The 23170-nt window shown below is 45.1% G+C and overlaps 1 protein-coding gene across 1 annotated transcript in view; it reads left to right on the top strand.

Moving 5' to 3' along the window:
- Positions 1-23170, top strand: part of arhgap22b (Rho GTPase activating protein 22b) — a gene marked incomplete at both ends in the record, with an annotated part of 75944 nt that overhangs the window by 32646 nt on the left and 20128 nt on the right. The window contains 2 exons of the mRNA XM_080789296.1: positions 408-495; positions 21579-21710. Coding sequence (XP_080645422.1) covers positions 408-495; positions 21579-21710 — 220 coding nt within the window. The remainder of the gene's footprint in view (positions 1-407; positions 496-21578; positions 21711-23170) is intronic.

Below are 23170 nucleotides of genomic sequence, written 5' to 3'. Positions count from 1 at the left end.
CTCACCCCCCCTCACCCCCACCCTTCAACTGTTTTACCATTTGTTACCATGGCGACTAATGCTGGCAGCAGCTTGTCCCTCCCTGCATGTGACCCACGCCTCTGTCTGTCTGGATCTCTCCTCCACTTAATTGTCCCTCTAACGTTTTAGTCTATAGTTTTTATTTGTTGACAAAATTGTCAATGTATTATTTTAGTCTCAGTTTTAGTCACCACAACTTCGTTTTTATTTCTTTTTTATTTCACTTTTTTTGTCAGTGAAAAAAGGGTTAGTCGACGGACATTTTTCCTCATAGGTTTAGTCAACGAAATCAACACGGACATGAATGAAATAATTCAACATCATGGTTGTGTGTGTGTGTGTGTGTGTGTGTGTGTGTGTGTGTGTGTGTGTGTGTGTCTTCTCAGGGCTGTATACCTCTGCAGGGCTGCCAGGTCAACGAGCTCACAGCCAATCCAGACGAACCAGGAAGACACCTGTTTGAGATCGTACCAGGTGAGCCGTCTGCGTTGTTGCTTGATTTACAGTAACGTTTACGTTTAAAGGGGGCTTTCAAACGGGATGCGAGGAACGCACGCGCCTGGATCAACGACATGTCTGCTCAAGAGGGGCGCAACAACGCAAGCGTGAAAAAGAAAAAGAAGTAGAGCTGGGACTCGATTAAAAAAATTAATCTAATTAATTAGAGGCTTTGTAGTTAATTAATCTAGATTAATCGCATATCAATATTCAACCTGAAACATGCGAGAAACCTTTTTTTTCAAATGGTTTTTGGTATCCCAGTGAATCAATGAATAGTGACTACAGGATACCACTCATTTTCAACATTTTACTGTCATTAATATACCTGTTGTGGAAATAATAATAAAAAGTCACCCCATTCTGTGTTGCCTAGAACTGGAGGTCTGAAAAAAATGTAGTAACAGTAACAAGTACATCTCAGTGACATCACAAAGCTGTACTTACTTCATATTGTTACTGTTTTTTGTCAGACCTCCAGTTCTAGGCAACACAAAATGGGGTGACTTTTTATTATTTCCAGTTTTCAGTACTATAGAAAAGCGCCCAGTGAGAAACGTTCCGCGGTGAAAAAAAAGGTGCGATTAATTTATCTGTAGTTAATTAATCTAAATTAATCGCAATTAGTCCCGGCCCTAAAAATAAGCTAAACAGAATCCAGGTCTGGTGAGTGTGCACGAAACGAGCATGTGCGCAACACATTCACAGGACCTGCACGCTCACGTCAATTTACGCTCGCGTTGTCGCACTGCAGCGACTTCTCCGTGCAAAAGCGCGCAGGTCTCGTTGAAAATCACGTTCACGTTTGAAAGGCCCTTAAAGACATAAATGCCAGGAGACCAGAACTGGAAGAAACTGCGCTCACTCAATGTTAGCAGTATTTGTAGTATAGATCAACAGTAGAGCACAGTTTGAAATTTTCACCATATGGCCAGAGAAATAGTGAAGTCTGTGTGTTTGACTGGGGTTTGACTGGATTGACTACAATGACCACAATGCTTTGGTGCACTGCCCCACCTTGTGGAGAGGAGGAGGGCTGTCTTTTACGCAACGTCTTTTTTTTTGGGTCTGGAAGCGAAGACACATAATTGGACTCGCTTTGATCGCAGGTTCTCAAAAGCATGCCTTCGCAGTAAGACCCCAAGTTGTACATACACACAAATGGCCCAGCAGGTGCCATTGATCATGCAATAATATGATCAATCACATGGAGCACATGCATATGATGTGAGATTATGACAAGCTGAAAGGAGGGATTCCTTTCAGTGGCCTCACTCACGCCATCTGCTGGGCCGTTTGTGCATGCACAACTTGGAGTCTTACTGCTCATGCAGATACTTTCCAGGACCTCCGATCAAAGCAACATACTGTATATGGAGTCTGTCGTACTGTATATGGAGTCTGTCGTACTGTATGTGTCTTCAACATACTGGAGTCTGTCGTACTGTATGTGTCTGTCGTACTGTATGTGTGTTCGCTTCCAGACCTCCCTAAAACAACATACTGTATATGGAGTCTGTCGTACTGTATGTGTGTTCGCTTCCAGACCTCTCTAAAACAACATACTGTATATGGAGTCTGTCGTACTGTATGTGTCTTCACTTCCAGACCTCTCTAAAACAACAGACCTTATAGTCTGTCGTACTGTATGTGTGTTCGCTTCCAGACCTCTCTAAAACAACATACTGTATATGGAGTCTGTCGTACTGTATGTGTCTTCACTTCCAGACCTCTCTAAAACAACAGACTGTATATGGAGTCTGTCGTACTGTATGTGTGTTCGCTTCCAGACCTCTCTAAAACAACATACTGTATATGGAGTCTGTCGTACTGTATGTGTCTTCACTTCCAGACCTCTCTAAAACAACAGACCTTATAGTCTGTCGTACTGTATGTGTGTTCGCTTCCAGACCTCTCTAAAACAACATACTGTATATGGAGTCTGTCGTACTGTATGTGTGTTCGCTTCCAGACCTCTCTAAAACAACAGACTGTATATGGAGTCTGTCGTACTGTATGTGTCTTCAACATACTGGAGTCTGTCGTACTGTATGTGTCTGTCGTACTGTATGTGTGTTCGCTTCCGGACCTCCCTAAAACAACATACTGTATATGGAGTCTGTCGTACTGTATGTGTGTTCGCTTCCAGACCTCTCTAAAACAACAGACTGTATATGGAGTCTGTCGTACTGTATGTGTGTTCGCTTCCAGACCTCTCTAAAACAACATACTGTATATGGAGTCTGTCGTACTGTATGTGTCTTCGCTTCCAGACCTCCCTAAAACAACATACTGTATATGGAGTCTGTCGTACTGTATGTGTGTTCGCTTCCAGACCTCCCTAAAACAACAGACTGTATATGGAGTCTGTCGTACTGTATGTGTGTTCGCTTCCAGACCTCTCTAAAACAACAGACCTTATAGTCTGTCGTACTGTATGTGTGTTCGCTTCCAGACCTCCCTAAAACAACATACTGTATATGGAGTCTGTCGTACTGTATGTGTGTTCGCTTCCAGACCTCTCTAAAACAACATACTGTATATGGAGTCTGTCGTACTGTATGTGTCTTCACTTCCAGACCTCTCTAAAACAACAGACCTTATAGTCTGTCGTACTGTATGTGTGTTCGCTTCCAGACCTCTCTAAAACAACATACTGTATATGGAGTCTGTCGTACTGTATGTGTGTTCGCTTCCAGACCTCTCTAAAACAACAGACTGTATATGGAGTCTGTCGTACTGTATGTGTCTTCACTTCCAGACCTCTCTAAAACAACAGACCTTATAGTCTGTCGTACTGTATGTGTGTTCGCTTCCAGACCTCTCTAAAACAACATACTGTATATGGAGTCTGTCGTACTGTATGTGTGTTCGCTTCCAGACCTCTCTAAAACAACAGACTGTATATGGAGTCTGTCGTACTGTATGTGTGTTCGCTTCCAGACCTCTCTAAAACAACAGACTGTATATGGAGTCTGTCGTACTGTATGTGTGTTCGCTTCCAGACCTCTCTAAAACAACAGACTGTATATGGAGTCTGTCGTACTGTATGTGTGTTCGCTTCCAGACCTCTCTAAAACAACATACTGTATATGGAGTCTGTCGTACTGTATGTGTGTTCGCTTCCAGACCTCTCTAAAACAACAGACTGTATATGGAGTCTGTCGTACTGTATGTGTGTTCGCTTCCAGACCTCTCTAAAACAACAGACTGTATATGGAGTCTGTCGTACTGTATGTGTCTTCGCTTCCAGACCTCTCTAAAACAACAGACTGTATATGGAGTCTGTCGTACTGTATGTGTGTTCGCTTCCAGACCTCTCTAAAACAACAGACCTTATAGTCTTACAGAGACAACATGGAGTCTGTCGTACTGTATGTGTCTTCACTTCCAGACCTCTCTAAAACAACAGACCTTATAGTCTTACAGAGACAACATGGAGTCTGTCGTACTGTATGTGTCTTCACTTCCAGACCTCTCTAAAACAACAGACTGTATATGGAGTCTGTCGTACTGTATGTGTCTTCACTTCCAGACCTCTCTAAAACAACAGACTGTATATGGAGTCTGTCGTACTGTATGTGTCTTCGCTTCCAGACCTCTCTAAAACAACAGACCTTATAGTCTTACAGAGACAACATGGAGTCTGTCGTACTGTATGTGTCTTCACTTCCAGACCTCTCTAAAACAACAGACTGTATATGGAGTCTGTCGTACTGTATGTGTCTTCGCTTCCAGACCTCTCTAAAACAACAGACTGTATATGGAGTCTGTCGTACTGTATGTGTCTTCACTTCCAGACCTCTCTAAAACAACAGACTGTATATGGAGTCTGTCGTACTGTATGTGTCTTCACTTCCAGACCTCTCTAAAACAACAGACTGTATATGGAGTCTGTCGTACTGTACGTGTCTTCACTTCCAGACCTCTCTAAAACAACAGACTGTATATGGAGTCTGTCGTACTGTATGTGTCTTCACTTCCAGACCTCTCTAAAACAACAGACTGTATATGGAGTCTGTCGTACTGTATGTGTCTTCGCTTCCAGACCTCTCTAAAACAACAGACTGTATATGGAGTCTGTCGTACTGTATGTGTCTTCACTTCCAGACCTCTCTAAAACAACAGACTGTATATGGAGTCTGTCGTACTGTATGTGTCTTCGCTTCCAGACCTCTCTAAAACAACAGACTGTATATGGAGTCTGTCGTACTGTATGTGTCTTCACTTCCAGACCTCTCTAAAACAACAGACTGTATATGGAGTCTGTCGTACTGTATGTGTCTTCGCTTCCAGACCTCCCTAAAGCAACAGACTGTATATGGAGTCTGTCGTACTGTATGTGTCTTCGCTTCCAGACCTCCCTAAAGCAACAGACTGTATATGGAGTCTGTCGTACTGTATGTGTCTTCGCTTCCAGACCTCTCTAAAACAACAGACTGTATATGGAGTCTGTCGTACTGTATGTGTCTTCACTTCCAGACCTCTCTAAAACAACAGACTGTATATGGAGTCTGTCGTACTGTACGTGTCTTCGCTTCCAGACCTCTCTAAAACAACAGACTGTATATGGAGTCTGTCGTACTGTATGTGTGTTCGCTTCCAGACCTCTCTAAAACAACAGACCTTATAGTCTTACAGAGACAACATGGAGTCTGTCGTACTGTATGTGTCTTCGCTTCCAGACCTCTCTAAAACAACAGACCTTATAGTCTGTCGTACTGTATGTGTCTTCGCTTCCAGACCTCTCTAAAACAACATACTGTATATGGAGTCTGTCGTACTGTATGTGTCTTCGCTTCCAGACCTCTCTAAAACAACAGACTGTATATGGAGTCTGTCGTACTGTATGTGTCTTCGCTTCCAGACCTCTCTAAAACAACAGACCTTATAGTCTTACAGAGACAACATGGAGTCTGTCGTACTGTATGTGTCTTCGCTTCCAGACCTCTCTAAAACAACAGACCTTATAGTCTTACAGAGACAACATGTAGTCCAGGAAGGAAGTGGGACAAATGCAAAAAAAAGAACATGTTAGTCTAGTTTTTATTTATTGATTACGCTGTGCCTTATTTCCTCTCAGTGGGTGGACTGAGAGCGCTGCTGAGGGGCCTCTCGCCCAGTAGTGGGAAAAGTACTCCCATCTAATTTACTTACGTACAAGTATCAATACTGCAATGTATAAACTACTCTGTTAGTATTGTGCAGAATGTCCCATTTCAGCATTGTGTCGCATTGTGAGCTTGTAGATCTGCTATTTTCAAATGTCTGGAATATGTAGGGCTGAACTAAAGTCAGTGTGATTTCTAACTAATCAAAATCTACAAAGTGACAAGTAACAAAACAAATCATACTTCATATGTAGACCTAATGGAGTAGAGGGTGAGGGAAACCCTCACCCTCATATTTCCTCATATGCCTTTCCTCATATGTCTGACTGGACGTGCTGAGAGCTGGACCTATCAGTGGTTTACAGACATATTTGCTCCTGATTGGATCAGAGCTGATTGGAATGCACTGGAATCATTACTCACATCTACTGTAGTTGTCCTTCTGGGTGTCCAGCAGTAGGGGGCGCTGTTGACCAAGTCCTCAACCCCATGCAGTCACAGTGTAGAGACTCTCCTGGTCAAATATTACTTGACTACAAGTTGCTCTGTAAGAAAGGAAAGCAAAGGTACTATGTTTACCCAGGGTAACTGGACTAAGCTTGTTTACAGCCAGGCCTGCTCATAGAACATTTCATGGTAGGGGTTCAATGCCTTGTCCATAAAGGGCACTTCAACGGTGGTAATTTTAACGTGCCGGTCCGGGGATACGAACTATAGCGACCTTCTGATATCAAGACCGCTCCGCAAACCGTTCGGCCACCGCTGCCCCACTGTCACTTTTGTACTTGGAGTTACTGTACTGGGTTTGGGGTAGCCTATAGTTACTGTACTGGGTTTGGGGTAGAGCCTATAGCTTTAAGACAATAGAGGGGTTTCTGCTTGAAAAAGCACAATCCACTTCATCATCCCTAACAGTAACAGAGCTGTTAGAGGAGCCTGTCTCTCTGTGAGATGGGATCCCGTCCCGAAGCCCATTCTGTGTCATTTAAGGTCACCATCATCCAGAGGCTGTAAATCTCCCCCCCCCCCCCCCCCACCCCAAACTGCTGTAAGTCAAGCAGAAAATGCGTTCAGAAGAGAAGGAGAAGGACTCCAGGCTGCCCAGATGAAAATATGAAAAGAAAGACAGGAGATGAGAGAATCATGGAGGCCTCTCCATCATCTGAAGACCTCTAGCTGTAGATCAACCTTTATGAGGCTGTCACGGCTGACAGGCTGTGTGTGTCCACACGCACGCACGCACGCACGCACGCACGCACGCACAGTACCCCAGGGCTTGCTTAGAACCCAGTGGGCTATTGCTTATTGATTTGGGTTCAACCTGTAATGTTTGAGTCGAGGGACTGTCTGTGCAGCCGTTAGCCCCCCGGGCTCTCTCTCTCTCTCTCTCTCTCTCTCTCTCTCTCTCTCTCTCTCTCTCTCTCTCTCTCTCCTCTCTGATTGTGGGGGGGAGTGGGAGAGGCAGAGAGAGATAGAGAGACACACAGAGAGAGAGAGAGAGAGAGAGAGAGAGAGACAGAGACAGAGAGAGATAGACATAGAGAGACAGAGAGAGAGAGATAGACAGAGAGAGAGATAGACAGAGAGACAGAGAAAGAGAGAGAGATAGAGAGAGAGAAAGACAGAGAGAGAGAGACAGAGAGAGAGAGAGACAGAGAGAGAGAGAGAGAGAGAGAGAGAGACAGAGACAGAGAGAGATAGACATAGAGAGACAGAGAGAGAGAGATAGACAGAGAGAGAGATAGACAGAGAGACAGAGAAAGAGAGAGAGATAGAGAGACAGACAGAGAGAGAGAGAGACAGAGAGAGAGAGACAGAGAGAGAGAGAGACAGAGAGAGAGAGAGATAGACAGAGAGAGAGTTCATTTTATCTTGTGACATTCTGCAGAAGACATCATACATTCATTAAGTTCATCACCAGCGACAGCTGATCAAACGCGTACATGGAGTCTGCTGTGCGTGTGCATGGATGCGTGCGTACGTGCGCGTGCCCATGTGTGTGCGTGTGTGTATATATGTGTGCATGTGTATGTGTGTGCTATACATTTTAGTCGCCTAAAGCAAAACACTATAGGAGACTAAAACGAGCCAAAACATTCCAGGTGACTAAAATGTGACAAAAACTAAATGGAGACTATATTCAAAACCAAAAGAACTAAATGACTAAAAATCTAATCTAAATTTGCTGTCAAAATCAAACACTATATAGCTGGCTTGAATCCCTGCACAGACCAACATTCCTTTTAGCGGCAGGTCTGTTCTGTGTCAGTCACCCGGGGGAGGGGAGGGGAGGGAGGGAAGGGGAGGGAGGGAGGGGAGGGGAGGGAGGGAGGGGAGGGGGGTCTGTCTATCGGCTAACCCCCTCCCCCCCCCCCCCCCCCCCAGTAAGCCTCTCTGTGTGTTTTATTGATGGAGAGTCAACATCACGGAGGAGTGTGAACCTGAACCACGCTCTCACACTAAAGCTCTCTCTGGTCTGCAGGCCTGGCCGTCAGTTAGTCTGTATATACGGCAGGCAGGGACCTGTGTGTGTGTGTGTGTGTGTGTGTGTGTGTGTGTGTGTGTGTGTGTGTGTGTGTGTGTGTGTGTGTGTGTGTGTGTGTGTGTGTGTGTGTGTGTGTGTGTGTGTGTGCGTGGTGGCGGGGGGTTAAGGATGATTTGTGGGAGGGCATGAGGGGAGAGGAATCTTCTCTCTGCACATAATAACGTTTTCTAGAAAGAAACTGCAATACCAATATTGTCCTTATCGGATTGAAACAGGACAACATAAATAATCCTATACTGCCATCCATCCAGACAGACAGACAGACAGACAGCTTGTGTCTACGCGAGCAGTTCTCTGACAATTTCATGTCTCGGTCCCCCTCCACCCCCCCCCCCCTCCCCTCCCCTCCCACAGATTGATATGTTGTTCATCATGCATGAATGGAGTTCCATTTGGAGAGATTTACAGTACCGGGTAGAGCCATGGAGGGAGGGACGACCAGTGTTGATTTTGACAGCAGAATGTAGTCTGTAGTTTTCTACACATGGTAATAATGGGGGCCCGATGCTGGAAGGAACAACATGATTTGAGATTGGGGTCCGTGTGGCCAATTTAATATAATTCTAGGTCTCCTTGACACACCAGCGCCGTGGTGCGTATGCGTGCTTGCGTGTGCACGCGCGTTTGTGTGGTCCTTTTTTGTGCTTGACACTTTTTAACCCTGTTTTTAACCTTTTGTGATTGATTTCATGCTTTGGGTCAATCTGCAGCACTCTGTGAACCCATGTGAATGAGAGGCAGCAATACCAATCAAATAGGCTACGTTACAAGTGTGCGTGTGCGCGTGCGCGTGCGTGCATTGGCCTCCATATAACCATCTGAGCCCATCTCCCGTATGGAGAGATGGGCTATGCATCAGTACAGTATGGCTATGTATGCACTGGACACATGTCTTCTGAATCTAGTCAACCAGGCCTGCAGTAGGATGTGCACTGGACAAAATAATGTGCATGGCATTATTTAAATTAACTAGAACTACGATGAAATGACAGAGAGAGAAATCAACTTTGAAGGACCAGCCGACAGGAGTTTTCGTGTTGCACGGTAAGACTACTGTAATTAGTATTACTAGTATATCCCCCCCCCCCCCCCATAAATATTTTTAACTTCATTTTAACTTTTTTAATGAATAAAAACAGCACTATAACATGAAAGTATTCTTACAAATGCATAGTAGGGAAATAATGTCCATGGCAAGGACCGCAACATTTACACTTATTAGCCCACAGACCCCCATTTGAAAAGTATGAAGGTCCCCCAGTTTGACATGCAGAAACTATGGCCAAGTCGCACAGATACTCAACTGTATTTAGTGAGTCGCAACAGATCAAATTGTAGGTGCATTTGCGTCCAAAATGTGCACAATTCTGAGCTCTGGCTTGAGAAAAACTCTTTCTTTTGCAACCTGTGATGATGTGAGCTTGTAGATCAGCTGTTTCCGCCGGAGCGCACGCTTTATCTCCACAAAAGCATGTTTTTGCAACATTTCCACATTTGCGGCGCCCCCTATGGCTGAAATTGGAATTGCTCTCCGTTGATTAAACCACAAACGACTTGGGAATGCAATTGGGGAACGATATGGACTATGACAATTCTGGCTGTGGCGATTTCTTCGGATAGGTCCAGAGATCATGTGTACCGATTTTTGTGAGATTTGCACAAAAGCTGTAGATGGAAGAGCAAAAAGTGTGTTTTGAAGAAAATTAAAAATGGCGGAAAGTCTATCCTGATGCAAATGGGCGTGGCCTATATGGGGAGATGCGTCATGACCAAAGGAATTTAGATTTAAATTGAGATTTTACGACCTACGGTTCAGGAGTTATAAGGCGAAATGTAAAGCGGGCTGTTATAGCGCCACCATGAGGCCGACTGATGTAATTATTCATTGCATTAATTTAAAAAATGATTATGAACCTCCCCTCCAAGTGTTGTAACTGCAGCTCAGACGGTTTCTGAGAGAAAAATACTTGATGTGAGTTTTCGCATTTTCCCCTGTAAGTGGATGGGAATATTTAATTCACTAATAAATTTGTTATACTTTGTTAAATTGGAAAAAAGGGCTTCGTTAAGACCTCCATATTGTTATGGTCAATGCTTGTGTGAAAAGTGGGAGCGATTGTTGCAGGCAGTGAGGAGCTACGGCAGTGTTTCTGACACTGACATTCATTCATTCAGACATTGAGTTAATTATAATTATAATTATAATAATAATATGATGATGATGATATGATGATGATAATTGCCTTCACCATGGGTGGGTCAGTCGTTTAACTTCCCCAACGTTAAGCCGTGTATGTGTTCCACAGCACAGCCATGCAAAATAACACTGACAGCTATATGTAGGTGACGAAAGCTTGACCTGCATAGCAACAGTTGCTAAACTAATTTGGATTGGACATTATTGGACAATGGCTTTTTGGGGTGGGGTTTTATAGCGAAGGGCTGATTCCTAATACTTTGGTCATGCCCATGCAGCTCACATCACGCGTTCCTATTTATACATATAACCGGATTATAGGCCGGCCGCTGCCCGAGGAACATTTTGAATAATAACACATTTAGGCCGGACGTTAAAATAAAAAAATAAGTCTAAGTCTAAATCCTGACAGTTTACTGAAATACCTCATGTTTCTATGTCAGTGGTGCTCAATATTTCATGTCAAGGACCCCAAAAATTATAATGTAATTAATTGGCTTCCGAGACCCCCCCATCTGAAAATATGTCATTCCAGGAACCCCTCAGAAGCAAAGATTTGAGTTGAAAACGTTGGCTCTGAAAGAATATATTATATTCAAAGATTTGTGCCGCATTTTCACGATTTTTCTAAAATAGCAGACCTATAGAAGCTCGCTATTAGCTCTGCTATTTTTCAATAGCGAAATTATAACGTAATGCCTTAAAACACCGAAAGGGGTTCCCGCCCAAAATGGGATAATAATAAAAAAGATAACTTGTGTATAAAGTGTGCAACAGGCCTTTAATCAACCTCCCCCATTATGTTCCCCTCTGCCTGCTAAAGACAGAGGAGTGTGTTCTAATAGGGTTACGGAAGTGCCCTTGAGCAAGTGTGTGTGTGTGTGTGTGTGTGTGTGTGTGTGTGTGTGTGTGTGTGTGTGTGTGTGCGCGCGCGCGCGCGTGCGTGCGAACGCATGTGCGTTTGCACACAAGTTTGTTTGAAAAGATGGGAAGACAGCCAGCCCCATCTCCCAGCAAATTGCTCACACAACAGAGAGAGAGAGAGAGGGAGAGAGAGAGAGAGAGAGAGAGAGAGAGGGGATGGCAGACAGGGGGAGAGAGAGAGAGAGAGAGAGAGAGAGAGAGAGAGAGAGAGAGAGAGAGAGAGAGAGAGAGAGAGAGCAGTCTCCTGTGGGATTTGCGTCTCCCCAGGAGGGCCAGAGAGAGAGAAAGGGACCCGCTCTGTCTGCACTGTTTCTGGGCTAGTAGAGGAGGAGGAAAACAGAGAGAGAATGAAAGAATGAATGAATGGATGGACAGAGATAGAGACAGAGATAGAGATTTTTGCCTGAAACGTTGCAATTGTTGCCTCTATAAATAAAGTAAGTCTCGGAGCTCTATAATAGAAACTAGGATGTTCTTTCTCCTCTTGGATGGATGTATGGACACAGCCAGCTGAAGGACAGGACAGAAGCAGGACTTATTCTACCATGGGTTTTTTAGTTTTTAGTTTTTTCTTTTTCTTTTTGTAGTTTTTTCCTTTTACAAACGGGGGCTGCTGCATGACGGTAACATGCCATTGGTCCGACCTCCCGTTTGTCCGACCTCCCATTGGTCATTACTATATCCCTATCTCTAACCCTGACCTAAACCTAACCGCAAGCACGGGAGCAAACCTAAACCTAACCGCAAGCACGGGAGCAGTGCATGTTGGGACTAACGGGACTTGGGATCTATGGGCCGTTCCCCTGCAGGACACACCGAGCATGTCTCACGGTGCAGGAGCTACCTGCGAACGGACCCACTTTGAACTAACGTCTCTGCTGCTGCTGCTGGGAAACCCTGTTTCTGAGCTCCACGGAAACCCTGTTTCTGAGCTCCACGGCGAGGCTTCGGTCCAGAGCGTCTTCCCTCCCTGCAGTGCCACTGCTGCTGGTGACCCAGGGCCAGGGCCAGGGCAGTGCAGGCTCCCCTCAGCCAGCCAGCCATGGGGCTGGCCTGCTGCAAGGCCCCCCCAGGTCGCAACAACAACAACAAACCGTACCTCGCAGGTAAAACTATAAAAGCCAGACAAAAAACAACAAAACCTTGTTGTTGCAGTAAAGAAAAGACTGGTATAAAAGGTGCATTTATATATAGCTAGCGCCTTTATCCAAGGCGCTTTACATAGATTGTGCATTACATTCACCCATTCATTCACACACACATTCAGGAGGAAACCGTGCAAGGCACCAACCTGCACATCAGGAGCAATTATGGGTTCAGAGTCTTGCTCAAGGACACTTCCACACTAACTCTGGGGTTGAGCCCACGGGGTTCGAACTGGCAACCTTGCGGTTACCATCCGACCTGACCCCCCCCCCCTGTCTGTCTGTCTGAAGCTTGTTGTGTCTACATATACTGTGCTGCATGCTGGCTCTAGGTACAGTATAGCCTGTACTGTAAACAGTGTCAGATGTCTGTTCTGTACTGTAGAGAGCGTTGCAGTCCCGCCCCCTACCAGGGCCCGTTCAAAAATGATTTATTTAAAGACCTTTTAAGCCTCGTAGCTACAAAGCCAACTCGAGTTGTGAGAAATCATGACAACAAACAAACATTTTCGATGATTTGTCACAACTCTATAGTTGGCTTCGTATACGACGCTTAAAAGGTCTTTATAAATAAATACTTTTTGAAATGTCTATGAGGGGAAAATGCATAGGGAATTATTTCCCTGCGACGCTCTATAGATGCCACAGTAAACAGATGTCTGCTCTCTAGGCTGTACTGCTGCACACATCACATACTGTACAGACCTCACACTGTTCAGATGTCTGCTCTGTATACTGTCTGCTGCGCTACTGTTACTGTACAGACGTCACAGTCAACAGCCTGCAGCCGTCGTCCACATGATGCGTTCAGCTGCTTCTCTGTCTAAGCAGTACCACAGCGTTATACCAGACTCTGTGAGAGCTATAAGCGACCAGGTCTATGCATATATATGAAAACAAATTAAGGCCAAAAGAAGCGACTATATTAGGGGTGCATCCATGCCAAGGTTGCCGCCTTCATATGGAGTATACGGTTGTCTACAAACATGTTCGTAGTTGGCACCTGCCATACCCTATATACTATAGCCTATATGGGGGTCCGAATATGTCCGTATAGATGGCAGAAAAAGAATGAAAGAGACAGAGACAGGCCGACGGGCTGCTCTGTGAGTACAAAGACATTATTATTGTGTCATCAATATCGGTGAAAATAATCAGCGTTATTATAAGGCATTTTTATGGCCGATTTCGACACACTGTAATGATTATATTGTGCATCCCTAGAAGTGACCCAGTGGTCGTCAAACTATTTCGTGTTTCAGGGACCCCCAATTTTATATATTTGGTCACAGACCCCTATCTGAAAAGGTTCTGTGCCAGCTGGGACCCCTAAAAGAAGATTAATGTTAAATAAATAAAAAATGATTGAAAATGTTTCAAACTTTTTTATGTTATATTATTCAAAAATTCTCACAAATTGCAGTTGTACAAGCTCACACACATTTGTAGATATCTTTTTTTATATTGGGAATGCTTTAGAAATGTTTATTTTCTGATGTGGGTCAAATACATATTAATGTGAGGGTCCCTTGACATACAAGACTACTGGTTTAAACACCATTTAGGAGTCCAAAATCCAAATAAGCAACTACAAACAAGCTAAAAAATAACACAACCCACAAACCACCAATATGTTCAAGCGACTTTACAGAAGAAACAGAGCCATAGAGTATAGACAGAGTTACACAAACTCCATTCACTTCAATGGAGGCTCTCCTACATAGACTTCTATTGAGAATGGGGACAACAATCAGGGACAAGTCCTGGACCGGAAGTAGGTAGAAATGCATTGGACTCACATGGCAACAGCCTGCAGCTTTACTGATCTTAAATCCCTTTATTTTAGATTGTTTTGTAGTAATAGTACAACATAAACATTACAGAGACTTTAGTTGTTACTGTACGATACTTTAAAACAGTTGTCATGTTGTCATGTTGCACATGACAACATGCCTTAAAATTGCGCTTATTTGCGCCGCCCTCTTTGAAAACAATGCATTTCCAACTCCAGCTCGTCTCAGTTCAGGCTGCATTAGAACAGCGCTCGAGCGCTCGGTTTCTGCCCCCTCAATGTCGTAACTCTTCTATTAGATAGATAGAAAAACAAGCCCAAAGTCTCTTCTAATAAGTGGACAACATGGCAACACTGCACGGTGCCGCAGCCTGGCCCAGGGGCACGTTGTTGAATGGACATGGCTGTTAGTCGGGACTGAATAGTTCCCATTCAGTTTCACTGGAGTCGCTTTTTTTGGAGGCAATTTTGGCAATTTCACGTTTTATTTCAGAATCAGATAGACCATTGTAGAGAGACAGGAAATCAAAGGCCAGAGAGCGAGAGAGAGAGAGAGAGAGAGAGAGAGAGAGAGAGAGAGAGAGGGAGAGAGACACGAGGAGCATGCAAAACAAGATTGTAAATCACTTATTTGACATCATTTTCTTTTCTATTGGGGTGGAAACCTCAAAAGTGTTACTTTTCAGAATTCCAATAAAAAAATAGCAGATCTGCTATAGCTCAAAACATGTCGCAATCACCGCCACATGTTTTGTATGTCTGCTATGTTTTTGCACATTTTGTGTGATGCTACAAAATGCGAAGTAGGGCATTCATTTACATTTAAAAAAACAACCCAAAAAAAAAACGTTTTATTTTGTTTTGTTATATCGTATTTCTGTGTTGGCACTAGTCTCTGTGGAACAAGTCCCACAATGCGATGCGACGCATTGTGAGCTAATATTGAGAGAAATATTTCATAAAGCAATATAACATAGGCAGGAAATAGTGGAGGTACGGTAGCCTAATTAATCGGTTTGCAAGATTGGTGAACAAATCTTGTGAAATAAAGGGGGAAAAAGACGTTTGTTGCACGCACACAAAACAATAATCTGTCTTAATGAGAGAGACAAAAAAAGCAATTCTCCTGAATGCTGCCTTCCTTCCGGCATGGAAAGGAAAGGAAAGGAAAGGAAAGGAAAGGAAAGGAGTGGCATTTTGGATTTCTTTCACCGTGCAGTAAATAAACGCTGCGTCCGTCCGTGTTCTGGAGAGTTTTACAGACAGACGGGCTGAAGGCCCCTTTGATGTATATGTGTGCACGTCCCTGATGGAGAGGGGAGATATCGTCAGTGTTGTGTGTGTGGCGTGCGTGTGGGGAGACTGTCAGTGTTGTGTGTGTGTGTGTGTGTGTGTGTGTGTGGCGCTCGCTGCTGATTTATCGTGCTGTCTGATGATAAAAGCTGTGCGTTGTCTAAATGTCAGACGGGCCCGCGGGGAGCAGGCAGCGTGGGGAGGGGGCAGCGTGGGGGGGGGGGGGAGGGGGGGGAGGCAGCGTGCACCACGGGATGGATTAGAAGAATCAATGATTCAGTTAATGGAGGTTTCTTTTTTTCTTTTTTTTTTACTGCATACGAATACTAGGTTAACTCAATGCCGATGGCGCACGCACGCACGCACGCACGCTGGAGTGAGTGTGGAACTATAGTGGCCCTCTGGAGTGAGTGTGGAACTATAGTGGCCCTCTGGAGTGAGTGTAGAACTATAGTGGCCCTCTGGAGTGAGTGTGGAACTATAGTGGTCCTCTGGAGTGAGTGTGGAACTATAGTGGCCCTCTGGAGTGAGTGTGGAACTACAGTGGCCCCTCTGGAGTGAGTGTGGAACTATAGTGGCTCTCTGGAGTGAGTGTGGAACTATAGTGGCCCTCTGGAGTGAGTGTGGAACTATAGTGGCCCTCTGGAGTGAGTGTGGAACTACAGTGGCCCTCTGGAGTGAGTGTGGAACTACAGTGGCCCTCTGGAGTGAGTGTGGAACTACAGTGGCCCTCTGGAGTGAGTGTGGAACTACAGTGGCCCTCTGGAGTGAGTGTGGAACTATAGTGGCCCTCTGGAGTGAGTGTGGAACTATAGTGGCCCTCTGGAGTGAGTGTGGAACTATAGTGGCCCTCTGGAGTGAGTGTGGAACTATAGTGGCCCTCTGGAGTGAGTGTGGAACTATAGTGGTCCTCTGGAGTGAGTGTGGAACTATAGTGGTCCTCTGGAGTGAGTGTGGAACTATAGTGGCCCTCTGGAGTGAGTGTAGAACTATAGTGGCCCTCTGGAGTGAGTGTGGAACTATAGTGGTCCTCTGGAGTGAGTGTGGAACTATAGTGGCCCTCTGGAGTGAGTGTGGAACTACAGTGGCCCCTCTGGAGTGAGTGTGGAACTATAGTGGCTCTCTGGAGTGAGTGTGGAACTATAGTGGCCCTCTGGAGTGAGTGTGGAACTATAGTGGCCCTCTGGAGTGAGTGTGGAACTACAGTGGCCCTCTGGAGTGAGTGTGGAACTACAGTGGCCCTCTGGAGTGAGTGTGGAACTACAGTGGCCCTCTGGAGTGAGTGTGGAACTATAGTGGCCCTCTGGAGTGAGTGTGGAACTATAGTGGCCCTCTGGAGTGAGTGTGGAACTATAGTGGCCCTCTGGAGTGAGTGTGGAACTATAGTGGCCCTCTGGAGTGAGTGTGGAACTATAGTGGTCCTCTGGAGTGAGTGTGGAACTATAGTGGTCCTCTGGAGTGAGTGTGGAACTATAGTGGTCCTCTGGAGTGAGTGTGGAACTATAGTGGTCCTCTGGAGTGAGTGTGGAACTATAGTGGCCCTCTGGAGTGAGTGTGGAACTATAGTGGCCCTCTGGAGTGAGTGTGGAACTATAGTGGCCCTCTGGAGTGAGTGTGGAACTATAGTGGCCCTCTACATCGTCAAAGTTGCCCAGCCCACGATTTAAGCGATTTTCCACGAGAGGTGCAGCTTTATCGTGAATATTAATTGGCACGCCACAGTGCCAGTTCCTCGAGTCTCCCTGAAATGCCAATTTTCAATGCCGTCCTACAATGTTGATGTCCTCACAAGCATAGTAATAGAGACTGTGTGTGCACGCGCATGTGCGTATGCCTGTGCGTGTGCGCGCCTGCGTGTGTCAGTGTGTGTGTGTGCATGCGTGTGTGCTCTTATCGTTGTGGTGTTAGTTTGCAGAGCTGGGTGACAATGGCACTTAGTTTTATAGCACTGCTGTTTCTATTTGGTTTCCCTGCTGACAGCTAAATGAGTCCCATTCACACCCTCACACACACTACATGACCACACACACACGCACGCACACGCACACACACACACACACACACACACACACACACACGCACGCACGCACGCACGCACGCACGCACGCACGCACGCACGCACGCACACATCATTTGTTTTGTTTAAAATAAGTGTTAAATGGCTCTGTATATGCCGATGGTAATCACAGGGTGTTTGTTCAGTGACTGACAGCTATAGGGTCTTTCCCCACATGTCTCTCCAGCTCTGTGTAGTATAAACAGAGAAAATGCATTTTCAGCATCGGGATGCGAATAGCGTCCAATCAGGGTAGAGAACTCGGACATATAGGATTAACAGGATGATACAAAGCAACGAGCAGACAACATGGGAACAACTGAAGCTGGTTTAGACGATTCTACAGTTTTCTGAAAAACCTATGTTTCTATATCAGTGGTTCTCAAACATTTTCATGTCAAGGACCCCCAAAATTGTATGCAATTGGCCGCCGAACTACATCTGAAAATATGTAGTTCCAGCTAGGGACCCCAGCAGAAGCAAAGATTTGAGTTAAAAAAAACTTTCGCTCTGAAAGAATATATTATTCAAAGATTTGCATCACATTTTCAAGATTTTTCAAAGAATAGCAGATCTACAAGGTCATAGCGCGGCACTCAGTGCAGCGCTATGAGGTTGTATATCTGCTATTTTTCAATAGCTAAAGTATAACATGATGCTTTAAAACACCAAAAGGGGTTCCCATCCTGAAGGTACTTTCTCATGATTGGATGAAATTGGCAAACCACCTGAAAATGCATTTCAGAATCTAACAGTAAAGGGGGAAAAATAACAAAAGAAAACAAAAGAAAACAACCAGACTTTATCTCTGAGGGTGTAAAATGAAATGTAACCAAATTACATTTGGTTACATTCAACAGTTTTTACTGTATATGTTTTTACTGCATATGTTTTTACTGTAATGAAATGTCAGCACAATGCCTACTGTTATCTACTAGCCTATATACTGTATATGAACTTGAGGTCACAGATTTCATGGAACAACTCTGCCCTCTTGTGGTAGTGATGTGTAACAGCATCACCATGCAGAGACAGGACAACATGATGCACACATTATTCTCAATAGTTCCACCAGGCCTTGGTTTGGTCGCATTATGTCTCACGACAATGCTCCTTGTCTGGTCCGCGTGCCGGTGGTTTGGAACATCTGGTTTAGATGGCAAATTGCACTCTTATCTCTTTCTTTCTCTTATATCTGTTTTCCATAAACACAGGCCTCCGTCGGTGTTGGGTGAAATCAACCCTCAGCTCTATCTCCGAGAAATATGGGAGGGGAGCCTAGCCCCTACTGGGCGGGGTTTTCCCTTTTCTTTTACATGACTTGGGCCGTGTTATAATGAAGTATAGACTCTAGAAAAGCATCCCAGCAGCCAGCTCATATAGCATGCCTCGTTAGGCAATAAGACTCTCCTGGGTTGCGTGGGTTTGAATCCTCATGTCATTTTTGTGACAGTCGACGCCAGTGTGCGTCCTCATGCACTTCGCACATTCACACACCGACGGTTATAACGGTTACAATAATAACAATTAAATAAACCAATTATAGTAAAAATGAGGGAGGTGGTGCAGGCAGGCAGTTCAGAATAGGAATCACTACAGAAATCAGTAAATAAGATAAACAAAATAACGTTTTCAATAACAAAATGTTCACTTAACCAAATCAAAATAAAATAAAACTCTCAAAAGGTAGGGGTGTGTATAGTCCAAGTGTCCTAGCACTGTCCAAACTAAACTCAGTGTGTCCAAAACTAAACTCAGGTGTCCAGCAAATCCAAACCAGTCTGTAGAGTGTGGCCAGTCTCCTCTGGCCGCCCTTAAACATGGCACAAAACTTTCTACAGCTCAATGCAGACAAAAGGGAAATCCTCATCATTGGCCCAGAGGCTAGTTCACACACCATTCGACAGTCCCTTGGCCCACTGGCAGCAAATGTCAAATCAACAGCCAAAAACCTGGGTGTACTTTTTGACAGTATAGGATGACCCTTGAGCCCCATGTCAAAAAAGTTACCCAGGCATGCTTCTTTCACTTACGCAACATCTCTAAAATAAAATCTATTCTCACTCCCACTGACCTAGAAAAGATTACGCACGCTTTTGTTTCATCCCGCCTTGACTATTGCAACGGACTCTATACCACTCTATCCAGCTCCTCTTTATCCAAACTTCAACCTGTACAGAACACAGCAGCCAGAATTCTCACCAACACCACACATCACCCCGGTCTTAGCCACACTCCACTGGCTGCCCATCAAGGCTAGAATAGATTTTAAAATCCTTTTAACTACTTTTAAAGCCCTACATGGACTGGCCCCACCGTATATTTGTGATCTTCTGCCCCCCCCAAGGTCAATGTGAGATCCCTGCGATCCTCTGATAAAGGCCTCCTAATGGTTCCTGGGACTAAAGGAAAGAAAAAGGGTGACCGTGCCTTTGCAGTAGTTGCACCTACTCTATGGAACGCCTGCCTTGCACTGAAAAATGCTGAGTCTGTCAACGTTTGCTGAAAACGTTTTTTATTTCAGGAACATTTTTCTGATGTTATTTGACTTGATTATGTTGTACTGTCCTGTTTGAATTATGATTGATTTTTATTGTGTTCACTGTACAGCACTTTGTAACATTGTTAAGAAAGGTGCTTTATAAATAAAATTGACTTACTACTTTCTTACTAAACTCCTTGGTAAAGTCTGGTTGAATATCCAAACTCCAGGAATGGGAAGAAGGTCTCTAAATCCAAAGGTATAATCCAATATTAAGGGAATGATCCAAAAAGGAAAGAATGGAAAGACTTGGGAAATATTCCTCTTGCTCACGGCAGTTAGCCTGTCTGTCTCTCTGCCTGTCTGTCTCTCTGTTCACCTCCACTCTGGACTGACAGCCTGTCTGTCTCTCTGTTCACCTCCACTCTGGACTGACAGCCTGTCTGTCTCTCTCTCTGTTCACCTCCACTCTGGACTGACAGCCTGTCTGTCTCTCTGTTCACCTCCACTCTGGACTGACAGCCTGTCTGTCTCTCTGTTCACCTCCACTCTGGACTGACAGCCTGTCTGTCTCTCTCTCTGTTCACCTCCACTCTGGACTGACAGCCTGTCTGTCTCTCTGTTCACCTCCACTCTGGACTGACAGCCTGTCTGTCTCTCTGTTCACCTCCACTCTGGACTGACAGCCTGTCTGTCTCTCTGTTCACCTCCACTCTGGACTGACAGCCTGTCTGTCTCTCTGCAGTAGCCTGTCTGTCTCTCTGGACTGACAGCCTGTCTGTCTCTTTGTTCACCTCCACTCTGGACTGACAGCCTGTCTGTCTCTCTGATCACCTCCACTCTGGACTGACAGCCTGTCTGTCTCTCTGTTCACCTCCACTCTGGACTGACAGCCTGTCTGTCTCTCTGCACCTCCACTCTGAACTGACAGCCTGTCTGTCTCTCTGCACCTCCACTCTGGACTGACAGAGTCAATCTCTCCAGGTGGCTCAAACAATGTGATTGGCCCCTCACCCCATCAGCCAGGTGAGCTGTGGGGGCGGGGCTTCCCAATCACTGCCTGTTGCCATAGCAACACATGTATCCAACTGGTTTCTCATGGCATAATATAGTCCAGCAGATATTAAAACTAGAAACATTTCATAGCGCAGCGGATTGGTAGAAAATAATAAAATACATGAAAAAATAATAAACTACATGAAAAATGGTGCATATAGCAAACAAAAAATGCATGGAACCAATGTGACTCTGGGCACAGATGTTACATGGTGGCGAGCTCACAGCGACCGACTCATTGGAGGCAGTGTAGGGTTCAGTGTCTCATTGGAGGCAGGGTGGGGTTCAGTGTCTTGTTGCCCAAGGTCACTTCGACATGTGGACAGGAGGAGGAGCCGGGATTCAAATTTGGAGCACATGTAATGTAATGTAATGTAATGTACTGTACTGTACTGTACTGTACTGTACTGTACTGTACTGTACTGTACTGTAATGTAATGTGTGTAACTGTTTTGCAGGCGCTGGGGGCGGGGAGAAGGATCGTGCCGCCATCAGCCATGAAGCCTTCCTGTTGATGGCCAACTCCCAGACGGACATGGATGACTGGGTGAAGGCCATACGCAGAGTCATCTGGGGCCCGTTTGGAGGAGGTACAGTACATACACTACAGTACAGTAGAACACAGAGTAATCTGGGGGCCGTTTGGAGGAGGTACAGTACATACACTACAGTACAGTACGAGTAGAACACATAGTCATCTGGGGGCCGTTTGGAGGAGGTACATACAGTACAGTACAGTACAGTACAGTACAGTACAGTACAGTACAGTACAGTACAGTACAGTACAGTACAGTACAGTACAGTACAGTACAGTACAGTACAGTACAGTACAGTACAGTACAGTAGAACACAGAGTAATCTGGTGGCCGTTTGGAGGAGGTAAAAAACACAGGTTCGGGCATCTGGTTAGGATGCCTCTCGGACGTCTCCCTAGGGAGGTCCTTGAGGCACGTCCCACTGGGAGGAGACCAAGGCACAGTTGGAGGAAACACATATTTCACATGAACACATATTTCTGTTTGCCTTTTAGGCTTCGTAGTCAAACATTACACAGGGCAGATATGACAAATAAGTATACCGAGGGGTGGCAGACGGTGGTGGCTCAGCGGTAGAGTGGCCGGATGGCAACCGCAAGGTTGACAGTTTGAACCCCACGGACTCCTCCCAGAGTTGGTGTCGAAGTGTCCTTGAGCAAGACTCTGAACCCCTAATTGCTCCACGACGAGCAGGTTGGTGCCTTTGCATGGTTTCCGCCGCCATCGGTGTGTGAATGTGACTGGGTGAATTTAATAGACATGGCAGACTTCTCCTGGACTACTGTATGCATGGCAGGGGCGTCCTATTCCCTGAGTCAAGCCTGAACTGACCGCATACCTCCTGGCTTGGTATACCTCGGGGCCCAGCAGGGGTCTTTCCTCCTCCTCCACTCCCTGGACATGACGCTATAGTATGTCACCATGATTTACCCCCAACCTATAACCTATATCCATGCTGAGTGCCAAGCAGGGAGTCACCGGGTCCCACTTTTATAGTCTTCGGTATGATGACACGGCCTGGGATAGAACCCCGGCCTTCCAATCTCAGGGAGGTTCACCCACAAGAGTTATTTTAAATAAAATAACCTACTCTGTAGCCTATAAAATAATATAAAATCAAGTTTCACTTCCGATACGGTAACCTGCACTGAATGGTGTGGTGGTGGTGGTGGTGGTTGTAGAAGATAATTTCAGTCACGTGTCGGATACAATTTACAATTTAGGCATTTAGCAGACGCTCTTAATCCAGAGCGATTTACATTAAGCAAGAACAAAAAGCATGGCAATACATCACATACATAAAGAATAGTTACCATGAATCATATATATGTAAGCTAAGAACGTGGAATATCTATATAATGACACTATGAGTGTATATTTTATAGTGGTATGTTTACATAAAAAGCTATAAGTCTACATAAAATGCTATCTAAGTTAGAAAAATGGGGACTTTGCATATGCCTGTAAGGTTGTCGGGGCTATAGGGCAAGTGCCATGATGGAGTCTGAAGAGGT

The sequence above is a fragment of the Protomyctophum bolini genome (genome assembly GCF_963924005.1).
Source record: "Protomyctophum bolini genome assembly, chromosome: 18".
NCBI lineage: Eukaryota > Metazoa > Chordata > Actinopteri > Myctophiformes > Myctophidae > Protomyctophum > Protomyctophum bolini.
The sequence above is the reverse complement of the archived record's forward strand: the minus strand, read 5'-3'. Positions and strand labels throughout refer to the sequence as shown.